We start from the raw sequence: 27575 nt of genomic DNA, 5'->3' as shown, positions 1-27575 counted from the left end.
TTCCTGACTTGCTGGGACCCACAGTCATCTTTTCTCCTGTGCACAAACTGTGCTAGTTAAAGCCAACACTAACTAGCCGGTCAGTGAGCATCTGCAGCGCACCGTCGCAAGCCGCACAGCACAGCCTGGCACTTAGCCAGAGAGTGCGGATTGGACAGCAACAAGCCTGCAACTGTTTCTTTGTGCCCGCAGGAGATCTGAATCCCCAGAGATTGGATGAGTATTCAACTTCAATGCATTACAGCTCGAGAATTCAATTGTTATCCCAACCAGTTGATATCAATTTAATTCCTAAGAGTTATGTACTTGTTTTGAGTATCTAATGTAGAAGTTATAACCAAGTTCATTTACGAAACGGTCTAAATGAATGATATACTGAACGTATGTCCTCTTGATATATGTAACACTTCGTAACTGACTGAATATATACCTTTTATATTCTGATAACCCTCTCGATAAGATCTGTTAGTTTTATATGCATATTTTATGTATTAATAAATGTATCCTCGTGTATTAGTACCTGTGTGTGTGCGTTGTTTGAGTTATGTCGCATGGTTGGATTCTAAAGCCATCAAAAGAATCAACTTTGTGATTTACTGCTACAATTAATAATTGTTCCAGTAAATGCCCAAACCCTACAGAACTGGTGCCTTCAGAGAGCCACTACAACGTTACATATTTGGCGTCCCTGGTCCGGCTATGATTACAACAGTATTGGTCCATTCAGTCAAAAAGTCTCATATCTTGGCTCAGCATTACAGTGCTTTCATTTGTGTTTTCTTAATTGTTTTCACCAGTCTCATTCTACGCTTCATTCCTACTACATCTCTGGATCACCCACTTTGCTTTGTCTGCCTTTTCTAGTTACAAACCCAGCCCACTTCAACCCTGCTTTGGACTGACTTCTGTGTTACGAACCTGGCTTGCTTCGTTAACTACTCCTGTGGGTCACCATTCGCCCTGTTACCTCTCAGCTTGTAACACTGCTTTGTGTTTGATTACGGCTTCACACTGAGCTTCACTGATTGTCTTTGAATCTGATTCTTTCACCGACTTGACTGCCTGCTTTCTACAGCCTGTTCATCTTCATCTTGGATCCACCCTGCTGCCTCAGACTGTTGCACTCACTACTTAAGGTTAGTGCAGTCATTTTACATGGTTCTTTTCTATTGCAAAAAAGCAATTTGCATTTGCATTTGTTTTGATTTTATCCTTATGTACTGGAAAAAAAACACCTCAAATTCCACATAGAGATTCAGAGTACCTAATGCAATGATACTACAAACATGTGGCAAAATGTTTTGTGTTCTGTCAAGTCAAAACTAAACCTTTTGTGATCTAAATGGAAAGCTTTATATCTAAAGCAAACCCATCACTGGGCATCACTTAGTTAACAGCATTGCTCATTCTAAGCATGGTGGTGGCAGCTTTATGTTATACAGTAGATCTGCTTTTCATCGGGGACTGGGAAGATTGGAAAGACATGAAGACTGATGGGAACTTAGGTGGAGCAAAGTACTGATAAAACGTAGAGGAGAACCTGCATCAGATTTAAACCTGAGACAAAAATCGACCTTTCAGCAGGAAAATTATCTAATAGTTTAACAAGACGAAAGCTATAGTACACTGAAGAATACCAATTAAATGATCTTGAGTAGACTTGTTAAAGTCCTGACTTAAGCCCTATTGAAAATCTGCTGACATACTTGAAAACAGCTGCCCAATCCCAAAGCAGCTTCAGAGAGGTTGAGAAAATCTGCCAAGAAGAAAGGGCAAAAAAAGACATCATGCGAGTGTGCTAAGCTGGTAGAGACATAGTTAGTGCTGTCAAAGTGCTTGCACAAAATATTGTTTTCATAGGTCTAAATTCTTATGCAATCAGTGTAATTCATTTTATTCTCTTTAGTTTTTGAGGACATTACCTGTACTCTTCAGTAAAAAAAAATGCTCTGTTTCTGGACTCCTGTAAAATTTTCCAGAAATGCATTTACTGAAGGTTAAAAATATATACATAATCATTTAGCTCTCTTCCACAATGAATGCATCAAGTTTAGACATAAAGAATGCCCAACATGACAGAACTAAGAGATTTACTCTTTATTTGGTTTAATTTCAGTCGCAGTAAATTCCATTGAATAACCATATGTCTTGTCAAACTTAATCTTTCATAATTATCATGAGTGCAGATACTACAGTACAATTAGTATAATTTGTTCAGTATGAAGAGCAGCAAAAGATAATTGATTAATATATTTCATTTCTTTGAGATTTTGGTGACCTTAAATTCTGGATTTTCCTTTGGAATTGTAGCTCTGGAGAGCTGATTGTAAGTGAATGATCTGTCCAAACTTTAATGGAAATTTGGCATTTCCTTTTTTGCACCTGCAAAAAGCCTAACATTTTTAATTTGTTAATGATGAGTTAATGATCTTACATCATTCTTACATGATATGATTCTTAAATTATATGAATCATTGTATCTAGTTCTCATCACTGTTAGTTTGTGAGAGATAACACTTCTTGGTGGCTATTTAAAAAATGTATGTACGGAAGCACATGAAGCTAACATACTCATTTTCCAGCAGACCTATTTGCCAGGATATGAGAAAGGAGCCTATACTTTTACACTTTTTAAACATAACACAAAAAATACCAAAAATACTGTGTTTTCTTTTTATTGGGTGTATTTAATTATAGCATTATAACATACAGCAATCTTAAGGTAACTGACAATCAGCCTTAAAAAGGTTCACTTGTGAATTTTTTAAGTTGACTCTAATAACCTCAGAACACAAAGTGGAATGGAATATTTATATTTACTTACACAACGTTTCAGCCGTGGAGCCTTCTTCAGGTGTGAAAATGTTTCTTTTTGAATATTGCACCTTCAGAGTTTTTGAAAAGGATGGTACTTAAGCCTTCTGGCACTGATCAGATTCAGATTGTCCTGTTGTCCTGTAATGCTGAATTACATTATCCATAGTTGACTTGAGGATGCCCAAGTCATCAGAAATTTTTCTCACTCTCATACTTCTTATAAGTCACCAGCAGCAATTTCCTGTTGAAGGTCAGTCGGTTCTTTACCTTAGAGCATTTTGACTATAACTATGTTCTTGTGCCTGCTGCAGATTTCTGAAGGTTGCACAAGTATCTTTTGAAAGAGTTAGTTTGAGTTTTAAGTTTAAGTCTTGATATTTTTATCTCAGTATAAAGGTTTATTACGTGGCTTTAACAAAAGGTTTGAACATTTAGCTTTTATTTTTAAAACCTCATAAATTCTTACTATCTGCCTTCATGAAAATATATAGGTATTTCTCTAAATTTACCTGGTATCCTTTAAATCAGCATTGGTTTCCTTAAGGAAAAGACAGGAAGACTCATATCTGGATGATTTTGATATATAGAACATTATTTCTATGGTTCTTCATAGAAGCATGTACATTATTTATAATGTGTATATGAATTATGACTGTGTTTAAGCAAAACTGCTTAATCTTTACATTTTGCTTTCTAAATAAGAATCAAATTGATGACTTTTCCAAGATTGCCTTGTTGGATTAAATGTAATATGAATTTCATGGGTGATACTGTAGGTGATTCATTTTCAAACTTGACAGGTCTTAACTTCAAACATTATACCTGGCACTGTTTTGTTTTCAGGTGTTACTATTATTCATCCTTTCTCTATCTGTGGCCTTTACTGATCTGATTTTTATGTTATTCCATTCACAAAGCATAATGCTTTCTTGCTGAAACATTCATTCATGGTGCCTTAATTGGAAAGGGTCATAGTATAGCATATGGTGTTGTGCCTTTGGAGTCAATTGTAGTTATTTTGTAAAATCTTTGATTATAAAAATAAGCAACAATAAAGTTGTTAAATTGAAGCCTGTCAGATGATTATAGCTAACATATTCTTCTGACTTTTAAATACAGATCGATTACAATAGGATGATTATCTCAGCACATTAAATTGAGATAAAACGTCAAAAAAAACATTAAGCAGATGGGCTGCAAACAAGCAAGAAAGATAATGAGAAGAGACTTTTATTTAGAACAACCTTAAGGCATAGGCAAAGCCAGTAGGCTTCACAATCCACTTTTGCACTTAATTAACACCCACAACCTTTTTAGCTTATTGCTTTATCCCCCTATAATAATTTATATTTTTTCTCTTCTAATAACTCTTCTTAAATTGTTTAATAAGAACTGAACTGCTGAAGTTTTTTTCTTTCTTTTAGTGTTCTTTCAAATTATTAGAAGCTTACAACATTTTTCGTTAAAAATAAAAAATAAAATAAAATGTCACAGCTCTGAGTATTTAAATTAATCTTCATCTCCATTTCAATAGTTGATTTGCATTATGGCTCCCTCTAGTGTTAGAATAAAGAACTAATTATTCAGAAGAATCTGCAAGGTTCTTGAGCCTCAGGAATTTTACAGTATAATCAGCAGAATCATAACTGAACGAACGAAAACAAGATATTTAATCCAGTATTATGTGGCTTATCCTGAATACGGTGAAGGAGAGTAAAAAGATGTTATGCTGAGTTGTTTTCACATTTAAAAATGATATTTTTTTTTATTGACAGAGACTGAACACATACAGTAGCTCATTTAAGTCTTATCTGTGGGGAGAGTTTTCTCCAGCGGTACAGCATACATTACATTCATTTGATTTCTGTGTGCTGATGTTGAAAGAATGTCAATATATACTGGACAGGGCACAAACTGAACCTATGGAATCTTGATTGGAATATAGAGGTGAATTTATCAGAGAAACTACTCTTAAGGGTTTGTCATACTACACGTTTAGATTGATTTTTTTTTTTTTAGTTGTTCATAGGTATCTTGGTCTTAAATTCCATAACATATCATGCACTGCTCTGGTCCAATTCTTTGTACAAACATTAGCCCTCTTTGGTTACCTGTTGTACACCAGCAGACCACCAAAAATATAGAGATAAGTCTATTAAGGGGTTTAATTTCCACAGTATTGTACTGTAGATATCTTTTTTTTGACAGGAATATAATTGAATTTTCTACTAACAAAGGTAAGTTAAAACAAGATTACAAGACATTTTAGTTTGGGAGACAGCCTGTCTGGTGGTGAAGTGTTTTTCTCTTTCACTCCTTTATCTGACAGTTATTATCTGGTAATTATGCTAATATACCTACTAAGCAGGTCTTAATAAGATACAGTACTGTAAACTTTGAGTCGATAATTGAATAACCTGTGGTTCCTGTTAAAAGAAAAGGATGTCCCCATTTAGTTTATGAGACAAGAAGCTGAGTGTCAGAAACCTCTTCACGTCAACCTCAAACACTTTACCAACTGTGAGCTTTCAAAAGCATCCAGCATTACACAGTTGAAAGGGGTACAGTGTAGTGTATGATGATGATTTTTATGCAAGTTCAGACGGTTCACCTAAATTATTTTTACTGCTTTTTTAAATGCCAAAAAACCTACATAACAGCCTGTCATTTGTTATTTATAAAAACAAATCTTATAATGTGCTTTTGTGAGTTTCCCAGTTTCTGATGCTTCAGTAAGCAAACAGTTTTATAGCAGGTGCATATGCATTGCATTAAACAGACATGCCACGATAGGACACTTGTAAAGTCATTATGTAGATTAACATTTGTCATCAACAGGTTTTACTGTGAAAGACATAGGCTAGTAAAATGTGTGGTCACTGTTGGAAGCAATATACGTGTTACATCCAAGACACATGCATCGTTCCAGTTTTCAGGTAGTGTCTTGTTGAATTCTGTCCCATTTCTTTCAAAAAACCTGGACAAGCATAGACAAGTATTATTTGGTCTATGAGCTGTAGATACCATACATTATCCCAGACCATACATGTTCATGGGACTCATGTGTAGAGTATCCAACTGCAAAAATGTTACATTCCTATATTGCAAGAAAGGTATTGTTTTATGAGCAACGAACTTAAGGACATACTGTACATAGTCTTGTTAGAAAGTAGACAGATTAGAAATTAGGTAGGTCCAAAACAATGATCACCGCTTTGCAGGCATGTTGCTATTAATCACTAATTTTTTGTGGTGTTTTGTAGCTTCTTGACTCTCCCATCTTCAACATCACACTAGGCCATCCCCATGTTGTGGCAAGGCATCATGGATTGTGGTCTTTATCACTGACTGACATGTTTGGTTATAATATCTTGCCAGGTAAGAAATTGCTGACCCAGAGAATTGCAGACAGTGAGAGAAATTGTCCTGACTTAGTCCAACCTCCAACCAACATTACTTCTTTCTCATGTGCTCACAGTGTGTGCCAGTGTGTTAAGTGTGTTAGGTGCTTACAATTATTTTGATTACATACACAAAAAAACATTTTGGGTACTGTCAAACTAATCTAGAATCTGGCTACTGTTGCTTGTTGAGGACAAAAGCATTTGAAATATTTACAGTATAAATGTGTCTTATGGAATTTTGACTTTGATTTAATTATAACATAAAAATCCTTACATTTACAGAGTATGTGGTTAGATACCACCAGCAACAAAGGTACTGTATGGCAATCTAAGTTATTCTGCCCTTCTCCAACACAAGGTTTTTGGCAACAGTACAATGCATTGAGAAGCATTTGGAGGCTTTCCCTGACTTACAATCCAGATCTCTCACCACTGACCTTTTCTGTGTTTGCCCCAAGAAGGAAGCCACACGAAGATAAAAACATTAGTGATGACAATGAGGCCCAAATAATGGTGAGAAATGTCTTATTCACCATCCAGACATAATTTCATTTGGAAGCATCTCTTACCTTGTGAAGCAAGATCTTACTTTGTGAAGAAGTGGTAGGAGCACTTGGATTTGGACTATGGTGAAAAGAAATGTTCCTCACAAATAACACGCACTGCAAAATAATGTAGTAAGTGGAAACTTTATGGTTCTCATAATGTGAATGATAGAAGGACAACAATGATTATTTGGAATATCCAGGTGATGTTTACGCTTTTAATTCGCGTGACAAATGGATTTTCTTCTGAATTTAACTGTGAGTAGCATGTGAGTAGCAAGAGGGTAAAACTGGCCCATACTCATACAGTATGTAACATTTTGTACCATACAGTATGCTGTAACCTACCTGAACTCAGTTCTTTATTTTTTTATTAAGCTTATGGCTATTGATAAATCTAGTTAAAAGTTTGGTATTGTACAGTACAAATTAAATACATGTTGGGTTGATTGCTTATACCAATTTTCTGCTGAGAGAGTGCAGAAATTGAAAACATCACTACCAAAATTAAGATGACTGATGCTGAGGTTTATGCAAAAGAAAATTTGGCAATGTGGTGTGAATCACTTCAAGCACATTCTATTAGAAACTGTCATTAGTATGCAGCACATAGAGTAGCTGAGATAACAATGGGCCCGATTTGCAAAATGAAGGGACCTAAAACTGATTAACACCACTGAACCTGATAAATGAATAGACTTGCAGCATTTTGTACATTAGGCATATCCAGCATTTTTTTTAGTAATGACACTTTGAGCATCTTCATTAACCATAATGTATGGTTCTTCATGAATATTCATTACTCAACAGGAACTTTTCTTTTAATAAAACTCTGTGACCTTTATTCAGGTAACCCAATGTGTACTCCAGAAGTCTCTCCTGAAGTCATAAACAACAGTACAGCTATAGCTATCAAAATAAGATTATTGGCATATACAGATACTGTATGTTTCAATCATATCTTATCTGTAATATTCTATTAAATATAGAATCCAAAATACCTACTCAGCAGGCAATGAGTGCAAGACAGGGTACACCCTGGATTTATTATAATAAGAAATAACATAATTGTATTAATTGGCATTTAATTAAACTCAAAGTAGTATATAATAGTGCACAAGTTATAAATGTATTGGAGTGCTTTATTCAATACAGGGTTGTGGGGGAGCCGAAGCCTACAGTATCTCAGCAAGCAGCAAGTAAGACACTAGGCAGCATGCACTCTGTACAGGACACTGGTCAATCACAGGGCACACACACAAACAGACAGGCACTGACTCATACCAGGGCCAGTGTTCCTAGAAGCTTTATTCTTGTTACGATAAAAAGGAAGATAAACCCTCCAGGCTCTAATGAGACAAAACTGTGCAGATGATAAAAGTACAATTTTGATACTTAAAAAACATACATTTGCTTAATAATGTAACTCAGCAGGCTAATAAAGCCTTTCCAGGCTAATGACTCAAAAGGCTGAATAATTCTAAGATACTCTTTTTATTTAATGTTCACTAAATGTATATATTTTGGACAAGTTCATAAGAATAAGACAGATCACCACTTACTAGATGTATCTTCAATTTTATACATATTTATTAAAAGTCATAAAAAAATCTGCAGGTAGAAATTAAAAACATACTATTTCATTAGGATACACTGGAGATGTGGCACAGATGTCTTTAAGTGCAGTGTTCCGTACAAAAAACATTACGTAACTAATGTTACTGTCTGATGCACTACACTGGAACAATTGAAAAGTGCAGCATTTCTGAAAGTTCAAGTAGATGACCCAAGGTCTCCTCTTTTCACTGAAATGTAATTGAAAAGTCCATGGGTCTTATATTAAAAACAAAGCTGTAGGGGTCAGTTTTGATAAGAGTCTGTGAAGAACAGGAGCATGCCAATGAATCTCACATCTGTGTGTTTTAAATTATGACCCATCCAAATGTAGCAATTAGAACAGTTTCTGCACAGAGCTGAGGTATGTTGCTTTTCAGAGTATAATCAGCAATTAGTGGACAGTGAAAAATGCTGTCCAATCAGTAGCAACTAGCCTTCTCTTTAAGAAAGCGCACCTGCATCAGTCACGGTTGTTGTTTTGATGAATGGCCATGTACTGTATAAAAAGCAAGAACACAACCCCAAGCCAAACACAAGCATAAAGTAATGCATTATCAGCACCAAATTACAAAAAAAAACTTCCTGTGGCATTATAAACCACAGGAGCATTGCTTAAGTTAACACGTTATACAGAATCAAAAATGTAATTACAGTCATGGACAAATCTTTATACACTTTTCAAATAACAGATGTGTAAAACACTGTGTGTTAGTTTTGTATGACAGCTATTCATCACTCACATCTTCTCATTTTCTCAACAACCTAATTGCAGAGAAATGTAATTTTTGAAAAAAAAAGAACATTGCTTGTATATACTGCAGCCAGACAACCCTTTTATAACAGGGTCTTTGCAATGCAATGGACTAAAAAGGAAACAATTTACTAGCACATTTATTTGGACAAGATCCTGGATCTGTAGAAGCCAGTACATTCTTGGCACTGAATGTGCATGATAGGATCGTGAGAAGCCAGTTAACTGGAATACTTTCCAATTGCTCAGTATATGTTTTTTACATATGTTCAATGAGTTCAATTTCTGGCATTATGCCTTGGCTTAGCACACAGCTAATGTGAACTGAAGCTATCCATAAAGATGTTATACAGTATGTATTTAACAAATGAATAATAGGGTAGATATGCATTTGTTCTTTTTCAAGTCTAGTGAAGAATCTATAACTCCTAGCAAGATACCATTTGTAACCAGAGAAAACCCTGAATTGTGCCCATCACCCCACAATCTGACAGAGAACATGAATTATTTAATTGTAATTCCTGTGTTTGATGGTTCCTTGCAATTTTTGTCTGAGAGCACTGAAAAACAGTTTTAACAATGCAGAAGAAATCTTGGAAGGCAGATTGTTTCCCATTGCAGTCAAAGACTAATTTTGTTCTTGGGTAAGAATGGATAGCAGTTTCCTTCTCTTCCATTATGTACCAAACTCTAGAGACTATACATATTTTCGGCGAATATGCAGCTGATTGTCTGGCCTCAGTTTACAATTGTTTTTCAAAGCACAAAGTGTTTGTTTTGTTGGCTTTGTATGCCTGGAGCACACATTAAAAGTAATCTTACAACTTCTTGTGAACTCATCAATCACCCTGGGAAATGCAGACCTATGGTGATTTGATTTCCTTCGAACTATCACTAATGGGGCCAATTGTATTTCATGAATGACAAACTACACTTTCATCCTTTTATCTGTCTTTTCATATGAGCAGACATGTTTTTCTTTCCTTTAACAATGGCTAGAAACTGTTGCTCTTGAGCTTTTAGCTTAACCGTAGTGTTGCCATATTTCAACATTACCTCTACCACACAGGGTAGGCCATGTAATGTACATCAAATATCCAGTATAAAAGTTGATGAAAACAGAAATTAGAATTCCCAATGACACAATTAATAGGAAGTGCATTTGGGACTTAGAAAACATTTTAAAGAAACAAAATTGGTTGGTCTTTAGAATACATTGGTAAATGACTTTTCTTATTCTTTATTATATTAACCAACAGGATGGGCTGAGTAACAGTCACCTACTGTACTTATATTGTTGTTTAATATAATAATTTATTTGTCAAAGCAGGTACATCTTTTCTTTAACATATTTTCACCAGCACCACATATCTTAACTGTATGCTTTTGTATCCTGTGCTTAATAAAGCTGTTATATTGTATGACTGTTTACATAAAATGTTCTTTATTTTTAATCTATACTGGATACAAAAGTATACAGATACAGTATGTTGGTTAGTAATTTTGAGATGATAAATATTTCATAACATATGACATTACCCAATCCAGATTGCATGGGAATTGTAGTAGGAATGTCTCTGTCACAGACTTATAAAAATGTTAAACTACTACTGGTTCTTAGTTATGGTGATATGAGCTGGGTGATTTTATTAATCATCTTTTTTTTCATTTAGTGAGTTGAAACATGAATTTGTCAAAAACATAATTCTATTCACCTATCAGGTTTGAAACAAAATGTGAATGTATTGTAGGGAGAGTTGGCTCTGTTAGGAAGCCACCATCTTGGCTTATAGCCCAGGCCCAGTGGCGTGGCCTTGAGCTACAATGGCTGCCTATTAATTTAGAAAAGCTGGAAAATGAAGCACAGCTGGTCCGAGTGAGTCTTTGGCACTCAGTAGTAGAGGGATTGCACATAAGGGAAAAGAGCTGTCATCATTGGTGATTCTGTGTGGAATCTGCTGCTTCTAAAGGGTTAATTAAGAAGTTTATAAAACAAGTTGGGAAGAAAGTCTGCATATCTAGGCTCCAACAGAGAAGGAGAGAGAATGAAAGATGAGGTAACATTTTGGGAGATATACTGTAGCTTAAAAGGGTTTCTGGATACAGTTTCTGGACAGACATGCATGGTAGCTCACGCATATGGCTCAATGGTGAACAAGGTTAGGTTGCTGAATGAGAGTTGTATGGAGGTGTTAGCAACTCAAAGAGTAGGGTATCTCCTGGCAAGATAGCACCTTCTCCCTACAGGTGGGAGGTTGGATCTCTGTGTCTTAAAAGCTGCAGACAGGAGGGAAGTCTGTGAGAGAAAATAAGAACACACGTCAAGGACACACATGTTTGTTATAGAGATGCTTCTCTAGTCACGATAAGGGAAATGAAGAAAATGAAGAGAGAATGTGAAAGAGTTTAAGAGAGGAGTAATAAGAGTGAAGATGTATGAATTGAGAGAGAGAGCTACTGTAGGTGCCCTGCAGTGAACTGGATTGTATATGAATATTCCAATGCCTGGGTTTGAAGAGTCTGACAAGCATCAAGAGATCTGTGTGTCTGATAGAAGAGCCTTGGAAACACCTGCAGATGGAGGAGTCTGAGACTTTTCTGAAACGATAACAAAATGAGAGAGTTATGATCCCAGAGGGGGTATAGCAGACTGGAGACAGGCCACTTAAAATGTCAAAAGACAAGCTGGCTTGCTGACAGTGTGTAGTATAGATGAGGAATGCAGAGGTATGAAGAGCTTATTCTTACAGTGGATAAGAGAAGTAAAACAAAAATTATTCAACAAACAGGAAACAGACACTCTTTATCTGCTTAACACCTTCCTTTAATTATTGTGTAAAATGCCCTCTACCCTGGTTATTTTGGATTGCTTTCTGAGATTAAGGAAAATGTTTACAGTGTATAATTACATTTTCCATGATTGTTTTACAAAAAAAACTGCACAAAAAATGTTTATTTGGCTTAATCTCTTTCTCTTCATTTCCATGTTTCTGGGTGGAAAGTGGGATTTTACCTGAAAAATGAACAAGCCAGACTAGGTGATTCTTATTTTGACTCTAGTTAGGTATCAGCATTTAACACAAAACATACAAACAATTTATCCTTCTATTATCATAACAGTATTTTTAGCACACGTCCAAACTAACTACAAATAATATATTGTATTTGTTTTTATGCTGTATTTGTTTCCTAACACTTGTTGTTTTGTCAAAGGCTATCCCCAGTTTTGTCAAAGGCTATCCCCAGATAAACAGTTGTGCAGCTAAAGATTATGATCATGCGCATGCACCCAAGTGCTCTTTTACTTGATATGCAGATATGGTGATTGACTGAAAAAGAAGTAACAGCTGTCTTGGCCACACACTGGGTGATTATGTTATCAGTTTTTTAACCATATCACATGCTACAGTATACAGTAAATGCTATGACTAATGTTACCAGAATAATTAAATCATCAAAACAGATAAGATTGTTTATCAACATTTTTGCATTAATGTTAACAGGCCAGTTTAATGCCATTAAGACATGTATATTTGCAATTCAAAGTCAGTATTGCTCAAATAATTGAGCAATTTAAAGTGTTTTTATATGGGTGTTGCACTTTTAGATTCTGAGAAATCCATTCCAGATAAAATGCTGACTCATATATTAGATGCTGACTGATCAAATATTTTTCATATTTCTGGCTAAACACTATGTAGATATACCTCAATGAAGACAGCAAGCCAGAGTGCAAGGATTGTTCTTTTTAAAATATCAGTTTTAACAGAGTGCTTCATGTTTGCACCAGATAATCAGGTACACACCTTACATTTTCCTTTCTGGATGAAATTTTCAAACTTAAACCTGGATTTAATTTCCAACCAAAAACTGCATTTATTTGAATCTATCTTTCAGCTTGAAAACACCTACAATGTTTTTTTAATCAATACAAAAATAATAAACAACTTGACAACAGAGAATGGTGAATATGATTTGAACACATTCTTATACAGTGCCTTGTGAAAGTATTCGGCCCCCTTGAACTTTTCAACCTTTTGCCACATTTCAGGCTTCAAACATAAAGATATAAATTTTTTATTTTATGTGAAGAATCACCAACAAGTGGGACACAATTGTGAAGTGATTGAAATCTATTGGATTTTTGAAACTTTTTTAACTAATAAAAAAGTGAAAAGTGGGGCGTGCAAAATTATTCGGCCCCTTTACTTTCAGTGCAGCAAACTCACTCCAGAAGTTCAGCGAGGATCTCTGAATGATCCAATGTTGTCCTAAATGACTGATGGTGATAAATAGAATCCACCTGTGTGTAATCAAGTCTCTGTATAAATGCACCTGCTCTGTGATAGTCTCAAGGTTCTGTTGAAAGCGCAGAGAGCATCATGAAGACCAAGGAACACACCAGGCAGGTCCGTAATACTGTTGTGGAGAAGTTTAAAGCCGGATTTGGATACAAAAAGATTTCCCAAGCTTCAAACATCCCAAGGAGCACTGTGCAAGCGATCATCTTGAAATGGAAGGAGTATCAGACCACTGCAAATCTACCAAGACCTGGCCGTCCCTCTAAACTTTCAGCTCAGACAAGGAGAAGACTGATCAGAGATGCAGCCAAGAGGCCCATGATCACTCTGGATGAACTGCAGAGAACTACAGCTGAGGTGGGAGAGTCTGTCCATAGGACAACAATCAGTCTTACACTGCACAAATCTGGCCTTTATGGAAGAGTGGCAAGAAGAAAGCCATTTCTCAAAGATATCCATAAAAAGTCTCGTCTAAAGTTTGCCACAAGCCACCTGGGAGACACCCCAAACATGTGGAAGAAGGTGCTCTGGTCAGATGAAACCAAAATCGAACTTTTTGGCCACAATGCAAAACGATATGTTTGGCGTAAAAGCAACACAGCTCATCACCCTCAACACACCATCCCCACTGTCAAACATGGTGGTGGCAGCATCATGGTTTGGGCCTGCTTTTCTTCAGCAGGGACAGGGAAGATGGTTAAAATTGAGGGGAAGATGGATGCAGCCAAATACAGGACCATTCTGGATGAAAACCTGTTGGAGTCTGCAAAAGACCTGAAACTGGGACGGAGATTTATCTTCCAACAAGACAATGATCCCAAACATACAGCAAAATCTACAAAGGAATGGTTCACAAATAAACGTATCCAGGTGTTTGAATGGCCAAGTCAAAGTCCAGACCTGAATCCAATCGAGAATCTGTGGAAAGAGCTGAAAACTGCTGTTCACAAACGCTCTCCATCCAACCTCACTGAGCTCGAGCTGTTTTGCAAGGAAGAATGGGCAAGAATTTCAGTCTCTCGATGTGCAAAACTGATAGAGACATACCCCAAGCGACTTGCAGCTGTAATCGCAGCAAAAGGTGGCTCTACAAAGTATTAACGCAAGGGGGCCGAATAATTTTGCACGCCCCACTTTTCATTTTTTTATTAGTTAAAAAAGTTTCAAAAATCCAATAGATTTCGTTCCACTTCACAATTGTTTCCCACTTGTTGGTGATTCTTCACATAAAATAAAAAATTTATATCTTTATGTTTGAAGCCTGAAATGTGGCAAAAGGTTGAAAAGTTCAAGGGGGCCGAATACTTTCGCAAGGAACTGTATGTCTTATTTAATAGCATTAAAGAAATTATGTTTTGTTACAAGCAAAAGTCTTATTTATGTACTTTTTAGGGATTTGACATCCTAATATTTATTTGTAAGACTGTCAGTCAGAATCCCACTTGATCCAAAATCTCATTGAAGTTTCATCATTTGGCCATTAATGACTAGAAAGTCAGTGAAAGTTGTTACCTAACCCAATAGGTTTTCATGCTTTTTTATAATTTGTATTATTAGCTTCATTCTCTATTCCATCAGTCTATAATCCTGACTGTGGTACCCCAATGCTCAATACGTAACTTGGCCTCATGTTTTATACAACTATTATTGTAGAAGTGCTATGTACTGTATTGTACTACTTTTGCAAATATATAAAATTAAAACTCAGAGCACCCATACATCAGTTCACAAATCTGTATGAACAAACCTTTCATGCAACATAATCTTATTCAGTAATTGTCAGCTCTCATCCTGAAGACATTCAGGATCAGAATGTTCTTATTTTTCTTATTTTCAGTCTATTTATTTCAGTCAGTTTCTTATTTTTTAATGAACTGAATATATGGCTATTGAAAAACAATACATTAAAATACAGTAAAAAATACATTTGGATGAAAAGAAGTACGAATTCTATAACACAATATGACAAATTTCAGGAACTTCCACTTCAAATGACAAAACTCTTATTTCAAGTAAAACATTTTGTGAAAATGTGACTTCTAATATGGTAAAAAGTTTTTTTATGATTCTGGGAATTTTAAAATCGATGGATTTGAGAGAGACTTATCATTCTCATAGAACTTCAACATCCAAAATTAGTATAAGCAGTTTTGGAGTTCATACAGTAGATACTGGCTGCAAGCTTGTCAATGGTCAATTCCAGCAACAAGTAAAAATTATAAACTTTATTTTATATAGCACCTTTAAAGGTGGCTTCTCAAAGCGCTTAGTACTGTAAGTAATAATTGTGATGGCACCGAATCATCTGGTGATCAGTACAGAGCTGTGTGCAGACCTCCCTGAAACTCATTTACTACAAATATGTAAACAGATAGCTATTGCAATGTTAACATCAAGTCCTTGAAAGAAACAGGTAAAATGTTAGCATCTAAATGTCATAAGAGGGAATCATAGTGGATGATGTCTTTTAACAGAGACAGCAGAACATATCTAACCCAAGCCTTGACCAGGTGTTTTTGGTTAGACTGTTTTAATGGGCCGTTCTGGGTAACACTTTCCATGGATTAAAAAAAAAAAGCAACAAAAAAATGTAGTGGATTTTGAAAGCACCACATCTCATCCCAATTACACTTGGGTGATATGTCAAGTCTTAAGCACCCTGCTTGAGCCATTCCATTTGCTCCTTGAGCTATTTGATTTCATGACTGCCTTGTTAATTATATGGCTTGTGCTCCCATCACTTGGTGATCACATACAGTACTAATTAACATTTATGCACTTTTCTCTGACCCACTACTAATGGTAAGAGGTAAAAGGAGAGCATTCAATTCTATTATTTTTATAGGCAAATTGTGTTAATGGAATATGTGATATCCTTGACTTTAATTGTTGTCAATCCCATTTACAGCATTACCTTGAACAATTGTTTTAGTTTTTTTTCAATGTTTCATGATATTTCTCATACGTGCATAGTTGCGTGGCAGCCCTTTCAGTTGTTAACGCTCATGTCCACACCAAGCCTTAAACATGCAGTTTTTTTAAGAATATCAAAATGTGAACCTTGACTTAAAACACTTTTTTACAAATACGTTTAAAACTCAAAACAAACACTGCCTTCAAAAAAGGTTTCTTTACATATTTGTTTTCAGTGGGGCTTAAATGCCCCTCACTCAATGCAGGTGCATTGGTCTTTCAGGACGACCAGTCCACATCGACAACACACTCAAAAGTACATTACAAACATTTGTTTTGTTAATTCATATCCACTAAAAGTATATAGTGCCGTGAAAAATTATTTGGACGATTCATATACAGTAGTATCATATTTGTCTCCGGAGGAATCGGCATTCCACCTCGCATTCCAGCACTGTTCCCAATAAGCCCATTTACTGTACCCCCAGCCTATTTAATGCTGCTTCACACTCTCCTCTGTGCTCAGTATTAGGGTTCTTCCTGGCTAGAGCTACTTCGATTCTCGCGATTATTTACTACTTGGTTTTTGGCTTCCTGATCTTGGTTTGTTTTTCGACTACGTCTCCTTGTTTTCGGTTTTGGTACTTTGATTCTCGTTCTGGTTTCTACTCTCGGCTTCGTCACGATTTATGGCTTTGCTTCTGGTTTGTACTTTTGCACCGGCTTGTCTGCCTTCGGCTTTCGGACCTCGGATTGTTCTATCAACTACACCTCTGGGAATCGCCCTGGTTTTCTGCTTAGGGTGCTCACTACTAATTCCTAACACTTTGGTAGCAATTATATCTGCATGTCTTTTTGGGTTTGATTTGGGTCTTTACCAACTTTTGTGCACTGGCTTTGTGTAATAATTTCCCATTGTTCTTAACAGAATTCCTCAAGATCTCTCAAGTTTTTCTAGGAATTGCTTATGTATAGCAGTTTTCAAGTATTTCCACATATTCTATATTTACTGTGTCTCATTCAACAGGATTCAAGTCTTTGACTGGGACACTCAAGGGCATTCACTTTTTTATTCTTAAAATAATAATAATGTTGCTTTGACCTTGAACTTTGGGACATTGTCCTGCTGAGAGGTGAATTTTTGTCTTAGTTTTAGGTCTGAAAGTTTTCCTCAAAGATTTGTCAGTTATTAGCTCTATGTTCCTGTTACTCTTGACAAGCTTTCAAGTCCCTTCTGATGAAAAGTAGAGCTATTATTTGACACTGCCACCACAAGACTTGACAGTAGGTATGGTATTAATTGAGTAATGCATTAGGTTGATTTTGCAATGCAATGATGTAATGGTTTGCATGTAGACCACACTTAACTTCCAATGTAATCTTTTCTGACCTCAAAACCTTTTTTCCACATTTTTACAGTATTACATAGGTGTTTTGCTGCAAAACCCATGTGGGATTTGCTATATTTTTCTGCATTTCTGTACAAGCCCCATTTGTGGAGTTACTGAGATTTTACTAACCAATGGACATTCATTCCATTCCTTATTGGTTAGCTATGCTCAAAGAGACATTAAGAGTATTTAAAATGTGTTTTTACCCTTTTCCTGATCTGTGGATTTATAGAACGTTATTCCTGAGTTGTTCTGAAAGTTCCTTGGATTTTGTAGTTGAAATGTTCCTTCAGATTTACTACCTGACTGAGGTACCTTACAGTACTGTACATTGATAGCTGTACGTATTATTAAATCATATGAACTGTTATCATTACACACAGACAGGGTTCACTTAACTAATTTTATGCATATAGATTTATTTGCTACAGCAAAGAGTTTGATTACTTAAGAATTCATTACTTTGTCTTTCATATTGATTTTCTATTTTTTTTCTAGGTTTGATGTGTGGAATAGGTTATATACAGTATATAAATAATATTAACTGCTACTTCAAGTGTCATGACTAAGTTTTAAAGCAATAAAATATAACAGCAACTCTGTGCATGCGTCTATATACTGTACTATTGCAAGTCACTGTATATGGTCATTAAATGAAGCAAATACTTTGGGCTGGATACAGGTCACCTCTTTCATTGGCTAGAACAAATTTGTTACAGGTATATTATCATCTTTAGTTGCACGGGCAAAAAGCAGAAACAACAAGTATTGCATTAATATTAAACTAAATTATGCTTTTCTTTTTTTAGTAATTTAAGTAGGGCATACAATTATACATTGCTGTAACTATCTTCTTGTTAATTGAATGTACTTATAAGTGAAAAGCTCATATTTATGTCAATAAAATACAGTATATTTCCATTCTGTTTCATTTTTAATGTTTTAACAATTAGTGATAGTTTTATAAAAAGCTATACAGTAGATTAGTTGGGGCAATGGACTTCAGTTATTTTAATTGTTAAGATAGTTTCTATTCATTGTATAGAATTTAATATTCCCTATTAAATAGAAGTGTAACTACTGTATACAGTTAATTGTTAAACTAAGAGCATATTTAATGCTTTATGGGGATATCTCTTCAGAGTGAAATTACAATTTTGTAATCCAAGAGCCATTTAAAACAAAAGTATCATGCACCTAGAAATCATAAAACAAATTTCTTTACCAAGTATACTGTCTTGAACAAGTACAGAGATGCACCATTTATAGTATGTAATATACCTATCCCTTGTCACATGGTTTACTCAAAAACTACCTTATCATCTGGATACCACTATATTTAAAAAAAAAACTTGTATCATTAAAATATGTACAGTACATATATTTAAAAGTATATAATTTGAAAATATTAAACAATACCTCACAAAAATACATCCCCAGTCTTTTTTTACATATCTGCATGGTTACATTTTTACTGTATTAAACAAAATATTAGTGTATGTTAAGTAAGGCAAATCTGGTTAACCGTCAATGTGTCATTTTATAATTTCAGTGATTATTCAGGTGGCACCACCTCTAGAAGGATCTGTAAGAACCTGGTTATTGAATCTGTAAGGGAAGAACATGAACATGATTACTGATTGGGAAACAGGAGATTGTAGACCATGTTATTTTTAAAAAATACAAAGCAACATTGAAAAAATGTAGTGATTTTGTAGTACTAAGTAGATGTAATCTTACCTGAAATCCTTTGAAACCATTTTGGCCTTTTGTTGAACACAATGAAGAGGTAGTAAGCAGGAATACCAGTCAGTGTGATAGCAAATCCAATCCCAGTATTTATGGGGTCAGAATACAGTGACAGAAAGACCATGAAGAAGCATGTAAGGGAAAAAAATGCAGGAATAAACAAAGGAACCTGAAAAAAATTGAACAATAAGAAAAGGTTAGTTGGAGTATTCTAGAAAAGTATTTGATTTAAGGTAATTGAATGTTTATAGGAAAACAATTTTTTCATAGAGTTCTTAAGTTAATAAAGGCAAATTTGTAGAATATCTAATGCACCATAACATTTTTAATGTTTTAAGAAGCTTATCTTTTTATTTGCAAAAAAGACAATGATTCTTCTGATTCTTTATAACCTAGAATATCTTCTTAAAATCAAACAGTATATAAGCATATTCTAACATTTAAAAAACCCTCAGAAAAGCTTGTGTTAGAGCATACCATGAAAGATATATTCTGTATCACTGTTTTGCCCTCCAAAATGGGCTTGCGTGGAATAAACTCACACTCTAACCTTATTGTGATGTCTTGCACGACTCTGTTCACATACAGTAGGTATACTTAGAGGTGACTTAGTTCTCTCAGAATGTTTACATTAATATATATTTATGTAGACATATAATTCAGATTTTATTTCTTGTTGGTTTAAATTATGTTGTGTCATTTTCAACATTTATCCTAAAGTAATGTACTCCTAAAGTAATCCTTAATGTACATAATTTACCTCATTCTTAGCCCTGAGATTCTTTATGTTTATTTCAGTGACAAACTGAGTTGGTCTGATTTTAGTACAACACACCAAGACAAGGAAAACTTCATAATGTACTTTTAAAATATTTCAGTTATATAAATTTGACTAGTTCTACATTTATGCTTATTTAATTACATATTTATTTTAAGAAAACATGAATATCTAGAGACTATACATTTGAAGAAATGTCACATCAAATATGGGGCTCTGTATACATCTCTTTTTACACTTCATACAGTCCAATATCAATAAGGAATGTGCCTCCTCAATATACATATCACAGCCTTTTTTAATTGTGTGGGATCCATCAAAAGGTTCCCTAACACAGACTTGGAGACCTGTCATGGCGTACTGATTTAGAAGTCAAAAGATGAGTGTATTTCAGATATCAATAATATAATAAGATTACAAATGAATGCAATTATTTTAAATTATAATGAGTTTGAGAGTATATAAACAGTAATAAATAAACAAAATGGCAATCAGAAGAATGTCAAAATAGTTATTCTACTTTTAAATGTACACTAACCTTTGGTTATTTTTTCTGCTTCTTACTGTACATTTCAGTGAAATTACTTCTAAAATATTAATAGTTCAAGGCCTCTTCTAAACACACTGTCAAACCTGGCCTTAGTATGAGTGTGATCCTGTCTGTGTTTGTGTCTGTCTGTGCTGTGATGGACTGGCATCCTGTCCAGGGTGTACCCTGCCTTACATCTGTTGCTTGCCTGAATAGGCAATAGGCAAGGGTCCTTTGACCCTTAATTAGAACCATCAGTTAGAAAATGGACAGATTATATCATAATGTTCCATTTTCTTTACTGACTCCACCACTCTTCTGGTGTCTAGAAACTGATATTGACTACAAGAGTTTTTTTTCTCCAAATACCCCTTTCAAGCTTTTGCTACCTGGATGCAACACCACACTTATCTTCATTACATATCATCTGTCAAGGTTGTGCACATCTTGATTTTTTTTAAATATTTGGCAATCCTCTTAATGTGTTCATCTATGAAGCTGACTGGTTTACTTGCTACTGTATGTCAGAATCCAAATCATTGACATCATGTTAAAGAAGAGCATTAGTTGTTCACTAATAGATTCCTGACATGCTCCACAAATTTCATAACTGCGATTTTAGCTTTTACCCCTTATCTGTACTCTGTGTTGTGGCTATGTTATGTATTTTACACATGCAATACCCTTTTCTCACATTGGTTTTCTAAACAGGATTTAAATCTAGCCAATTTGTTTTCCAGCATTACTATTATTTTTATTTCTGAGGATTACGCATAATAAATTCATAGGAAATGCATTTTTTTACAGGTTCATATCAGATTAACATATTACAATCTAAGTAATGCCAAATATGATTTGTAAAATCATAAAGCACAATGGAAAACTGTCTAAAGACACTCTGAAATTATATAGCTCAGTTGCATTTCATTAGACAACCTTTTTAAACAGTAGTGCAATCCATTAAATTATATTTCCTTTTCCAATTTACAAATGCTTTGAATCTTTTCAAGTGTCATAGCTATTTATGCAGAATTATACATGTTTGATCAGATACATTACCTTAAAAGTACGTTGCATTTCAGGGTGCTTATGTCTAAGATAAATAAGTCCAAGAACTGAAATTCCAATAAAAAGCCATCGCACGAAGCTCATAAAATTCAGTAAGCTGTAGAGGTCCCCTAAGAACAATGTCAGTAAGGCCAGTGGGTACTACAAGCATGGGAAAGAATAAAACAAATCAGGTTAGTACTTATCGCTGGAGAGATGGAAAAATATTTCTATAGAATATATAGTCTAATCAGCCACAGTTTTCAATTTCATCTACTTTTGTCTAAAATAATATAAATCTAGCCTTCTTTAAAAATATTTTTAAACAAATCAGTTCAATGATCCCAACACTTTGTGTGCATGACCTAGTTTAGACTTACAGGTAAAAAAGAAATGTAGGATACAGCTTATTCAAACATAGAGGTTAAACATTAGGTAAAATGACCTAATTCATTCAGTTTTTCTAATTAAATATATATTTCCCTTCTAGGTTTAATAACCAGGGGGTAAAAACTAACAAAATTTGTCAAGGAAAAAAAACATATTTTCTTCCTTTGTTTGTCTCTTGCTTTGAACTTACCAGCACAATTACTGCAGGGAGTGGTGTATGCCTGCGGATATGGATCATGGAGAGTATTTCTGGAAGCTGACCCTCACGAGAAGCAACATAAAATGTCCTAATGGGAAAGAGTTGTGCAGAGGTTGTTACAACAAAGAAAACTGTGAAGTGCTGTGGCAATCTTTTTTCCAATTACAATTAATGTAACCTGCAAAACCAGGGTGAATGCAACTGCCATCTGAAGTAGCTGATGTGTTTCATAGCTGTAGGTTTGTTGTAATAATATTTGATAAAATATAATGTCTAAATTGAAAATATACGGTGTAGTATATATAAATAAGGGTCAGTTAATACACCTTGAAAAAGCTTTACATCTATGAACTCCCATTAAGCATATTTTTGTTGTTTTTAGTACACTACTTTTTTATTGAAGTATCTCTGCCTTTTCCAACTATTGTAATACTTACTTGATTTGATACATTTACATATACATTTCTAGATTTGCTGTACATGTACATTTTAGACCGCAGTTGATGCCTAGAGAGATGGAACTTGACCAGGCATCAAAAGGTTGTTAGGGATATCAAAATGTTATTTTTAAGATTGTGAGATACTGTAACTGTCTTCATTGAGGAGTCATTCTGTGGAAATGAGCATGGGAGAACAAATGCAAAAGTGAATTTGGATGCGAAACATTTGGAAGCTGGGGAGAGGAGTGGACAGTGGGAGGTAAGGGTCTGAAATAGGTAGGAGCAGAGTGGCTGAGACAGCAGTCGGTAGGGATTAGAATAGGGATTAGAATCAGATCAGATGCACCAGGGAGCAAGTGGAAGGACTACAGTAATAGGACATCTTGAGAAAAATAAAGAAGAGAATCATTACCGGATACATACTGGATTAGTAGATTTAGCAGGAAGGCTAACAGAGAGCAAATTACTGTACAAAAGCCCAGTTGAAATAGTAGCAGGGTTTGGTTGTGAATGTTGCTGAAGAAGTGGAAATTTCATACCAGTGGGGAAATATTTTGGGAATAGGAAGGGGTACAGTCGAAATTAATGCTGAAGCTCTTGACAGAGGGAGATGGAGATAAAATGGTGAGAGAACAGTACAGGGCTTCTCTGACCCCATAATTCAGATAAAAGACCAACTATTGTAAGCTGCTCCTTCCTGGGTTTTAAACTGTCACCTGACCAATTGTCTTCTACCAACTGGTCAGGTAACTGAGGGCAGAAATTCATTCCCAGCAGTTTTTTTGGCAAATATGGTTCAGTTCAGAAAAGGATCTCTATCTTGTCTAAACCTATTGCCTTCTCACAAGGAGAAATAGGTGAGAGCATTACCACAAATTCTAAGATCAGGAAGGTCAGTAAGTATTGACAGGAGAATAGAGATATCAATTGATATACTGTATCACAGGCTGGATGAAGATAATCTGTAAAAGAAAGGAAGAAAGTCTCAGTAGAGGGTAACAAGGGAAATCCAGTCTTTAAAGAGTGAATGCTGCAAGAGGAATGTAGAGAGCAGTTAGTGCACTGCCTAGACATGAAGTGAAGAGGGGAGGACAGAACTATAATTCATAGGAGATGAAGGATCAATGGTGAGTTTATAAAGAGCTGAGTAATGGTGGCCTGTTTAAAAATACAATGTGGAGCCCCACCTGGATGATGCGACGGCAGCCATAGTGTGCCAGAACGCTCACCACACACCAGCTATCAGTGGGGAGGAGAACAGAGTGATGAAGCCAATTCATAGAGGGGGAGTTTTAGGAGGCCATGATTGGTAAAGGCCAATGGGAAATTTGGACAGGACACTGGGGTAACACCGCTTCGCTTTTCAAGAAACACCCTGGGATTTGTAATGACCACACAGAGTCAGGACCTCGGTTTTATGTCTTATCCAAAGGACAGCACCTTTTTAGAGCATAGTGCCCCCGTCACGATACTGAGACATTAGGACCCCCATACTGTAGACCAGAGGGTGGAGCTAACTAACACCTCTTCCAGCAGCAATCTTAGTTTTTCCCAGGAGGTCTCCCATCCAGGTACTGACCAGGCTCACACCTGCTTAGCTTCAATGGGTTAACAGATGTGGATTGCAGGGTGACATGGCCGCTATTAGAGGGGAAGGCAATTTACTTCTTCTCAGCTTCACCATACACAAAGGGAAACTCAGTGTCTTTGAATTTGTTATGCTCTTCACATGATCTGTGACTTTAACAACTTTACTTCAGGTTTTGAAAGCTTTTTAAAATGCCTTTTATCCTCATTCTCTACTTCACTTAAAAACCATGTGAAACACTATTATTGCACAACTGATTGTGTGGCTTATGAAGGCAATTGTGAACACATTCACTGAATGTCAGGAATAGGTTGTGTATAGAACAAATATTAATTAAAGCAATTATTAATTCTGACTTGAAAGTGTCAATTTTTAAAGCAACAAAATATACAAAAAATTAAAAACAATGTTTAAGGGTCTGCAAGGCACTGCACATCAGCTTTTCAGTTTTCAAAACATTTTTGGTACTTGCAACATTTTAACCACTTGGCTGTTAAACAGTATAAGGACATACAAGGGGTAGTTTTACAAGCAAATAACACTTAATTAAATATCTTCTGCTGCCTACCTGGAAACTGCAAAAATCCCACCATTCATTGAGCCAAAGCAAGACAATGAAACAAATACTGGAACCACTACGGAAAACTTTCCCATCAACATCTCTGCAAAGGTCTGTTAAAATGCAAAAACAATATTTAATAAAATAATGATTATTTACAGAAAATAAAATTATTATATTATCCATATGCCATGTATGAAAATGTTCTTTAATAATGATAAACAGTGAAGACAGGTAAAGACACTTTCAAAAACTAGCTGGGTATTACCAGTTTTAATAACTGAAAGAAATATTAGTAACAGTTCTCTGCAACTTGTTTTGTGATAAAAGGTTATAGATTATCTATCATAATATACTGTAATGACAGTGACAATTTTGGAAATATTTGCTATATGGTTCAAACATTCTGGGCACAATCTGCACATTTTTGTATGTTCTACCTGTGATTTCATGGGATTCCTTGGTGTTTTCTCCCACAGTCCAAACACATACTGGTAGGTTGATTGGCCTCTGGGAAAACTGGCTCTGGTATGACTGTGTGCATATGTATGTCTATGTGTGTCCTGCAATGGACTGGCATCCCATGCAGGGTGTACCTTGCCTTGTGCCTGTTGTTTACCAGGATAGAATCAGCCCCCTCCCCCATCCCCAAAATTGCAAGGAGCTTTAGAAAATGATTGCATGTAAACTTTTACCACCTCAGTTTGTCTGAAGGCCTGAATTCCTGAAATACCCAATTTTAACAAAAATGAAAACTGCACATAATTTAATGATTCTGTCACAAAATATCATTATACATTATCTCTCATAGAATTCTTATACTAGATGCCTTATTTCCCTTCCTGTTACAGTCCACCTATGGTATTTTACTTTAAGGCTATGAACAGGCAGGACTGGGGTATGCAATCATTGTCATTATTATGCATTATTATATAAAAAGTGAAGCCTTGCACACACAAGGGAAACTCATGATGATGAAGTAGAAACAAGCTCTTGAAATCACTAAGATACAGTTGACATTACTGAATGAGGGGAAAAAAAGTATGTGAAGGTTTGAGAGTGAAGAGGAGAGAGACTATTGTGAGAAATTTAGTAGATTAAATGATAAATGAAAGATAAAAATATTGTATATATTCAAACCATTTATAGACTGCCACATGAATCAGCTCACCATGGCATTTCATTATGGCTTTGTAATACTTTAGTAGGATTATTGATGTGGCTCTATACATTTGGCCACAAATGCAGAAAAAAAATAGAAATATGTATAAAATATATTTTTGTAAAATCTGCTTTTTCATTTGGAAATCTTCTAAGAAAAGAAGCCAGACAATACAAAGTATTTTGAGTATGAAGGTATTGCATGGCATTCTCTAATCTTGTTAACAAGGGCAATACACTGTACTGTAGGTTGTAATATCAGCTGTCCTCACTAAAAGTGACGAGGGCTGCATTCAGTGCAGCTCCTGGTTATGTAGGTGTGTGTTTCCTTCCATTTCTCTTGGGTATTTTTGTTGTCACCAGACTTTTGCTATCCACACAGTATGACTACTGCCCATACAAAATACACATTTCTCTGCATTACTTATGCACATCAGTAGCACATCAGTAAACGGAAGCAACTACTGAATGATTGTTGACAGTGTGGGTTCCTTTAACCAAGTGATAATGTGAATTTCCCTTTTTTAGTGAAACAGGCCCTATGTCTAAAGCACAAAATGCACATAATTGTGGTTGTATTAATACAGTATATACACTTCCTCTTTCTAGTTAAAAGTAGAGGATACCATTTTACATTAGCAAAGTCTGTAAGACAGTTACCACTGGGGAAGTAAAATAGATGTTTTATTTCACTTTAAGGAGCTATTTCGTTTACAATGTTTAAATTGCACATTGATATACAGTATCTTTCAGACTTTGACTCTACTGGAGGGTTCGATACTGTAGGTGTAACAGCTGTTCAACTATTTCACAGAAAAAGCGTAAAAAAAACAAATGGTTTGATCATTATAAATTAAATATTTTAATTACTTACCACAGCAACACCTTCTGAGGCAAGTAGCTCCTCGGCAGTCATTACTGTGTAATAGGCAATATTTGTTAGCAGGTAGCAAAAGGTGACAATAGCCATTGAGATACAAATGGCAAGGGGTAAAATTCTGAAAAAAAAATTAGAAAGCAATTTTTAGATATCACTTCATTGCAGTACATTAAAATTGGAATATTGCATTTTAATTAAAATGAATTTTCTAATCATAAAATTCAGCACTTCAAACAAATGTTTCTACATCATTTTCATAATCATGATCAATCAGTGTAAGGTTCAGGTGAATATTGCTGCAGTGCAAGATTTTATCATTAGTTATGTTCTGCATATCTAAGTACTTAACAAAGCAATTATTTTCACACATTTTTAGACAGCTTCAAAGATTGAGTTTCAGCTGTATGAGTTTTATACTTTTTAAGACAAACAATGTATTCATTTACTTATTATATTTTTATCTAGGCTGCAAATTGTGCACTTCATTCATGCACATCACAATGTTCTTTTAAATAA

General features: G+C 35.2%; 1 protein-coding gene across 5 annotated transcripts in view; it reads right to left on the bottom strand.

Moving 5' to 3' along the window:
• Positions 1-8027: 8027 nt before the first annotated feature.
• slc7a11 (solute carrier family 7 member 11) overlaps positions 8028-27575 on the bottom strand; it is a 59094-nt gene continuing 39546 nt past the window's right edge. For 2 of the 5 annotated variants that reach the window (XM_088630197.1, XM_088630160.1), the window contains 6 exons: positions 27054-27177; positions 25028-25131; positions 22423-22519; positions 21855-22004; positions 19480-19505; positions 8028-11732 (listed from right to left, as the gene is read on the bottom strand). In XM_088630197.1, the coding sequence (XP_088486323.1) occupies positions 11495-11732; positions 19480-19505; positions 21855-22004; positions 22423-22519; positions 25028-25131; positions 27054-27177 (739 nt within the window). In that variant the 3' untranslated portion in view covers positions 8028-11494. Of the gene's footprint in view, positions 11733-16701; positions 19348-19479; positions 19658-21854; positions 22005-22422; positions 22520-25027; positions 25132-27053; positions 27178-27575 lie in introns of those variants that run through there. The other 3 variants (XM_088630169.1, XM_088630188.1, XM_088630179.1) reach the window with 3 other exon arrangements.

The sequence above is a fragment of the Lepisosteus platostomus genome, chromosome 1 (genome assembly GCF_059453375.1).
Source record: "Lepisosteus platostomus isolate fLepPlt1 chromosome 1, fLepPlt1.hap1, whole genome shotgun sequence".
Taxonomy (NCBI): Eukaryota; Metazoa; Chordata; class Actinopteri; order Semionotiformes; family Lepisosteidae; genus Lepisosteus; species Lepisosteus platostomus.
The sequence above is the reverse complement of the archived record's forward strand: the minus strand, read 5'-3'. Positions and strand labels throughout refer to the sequence as shown.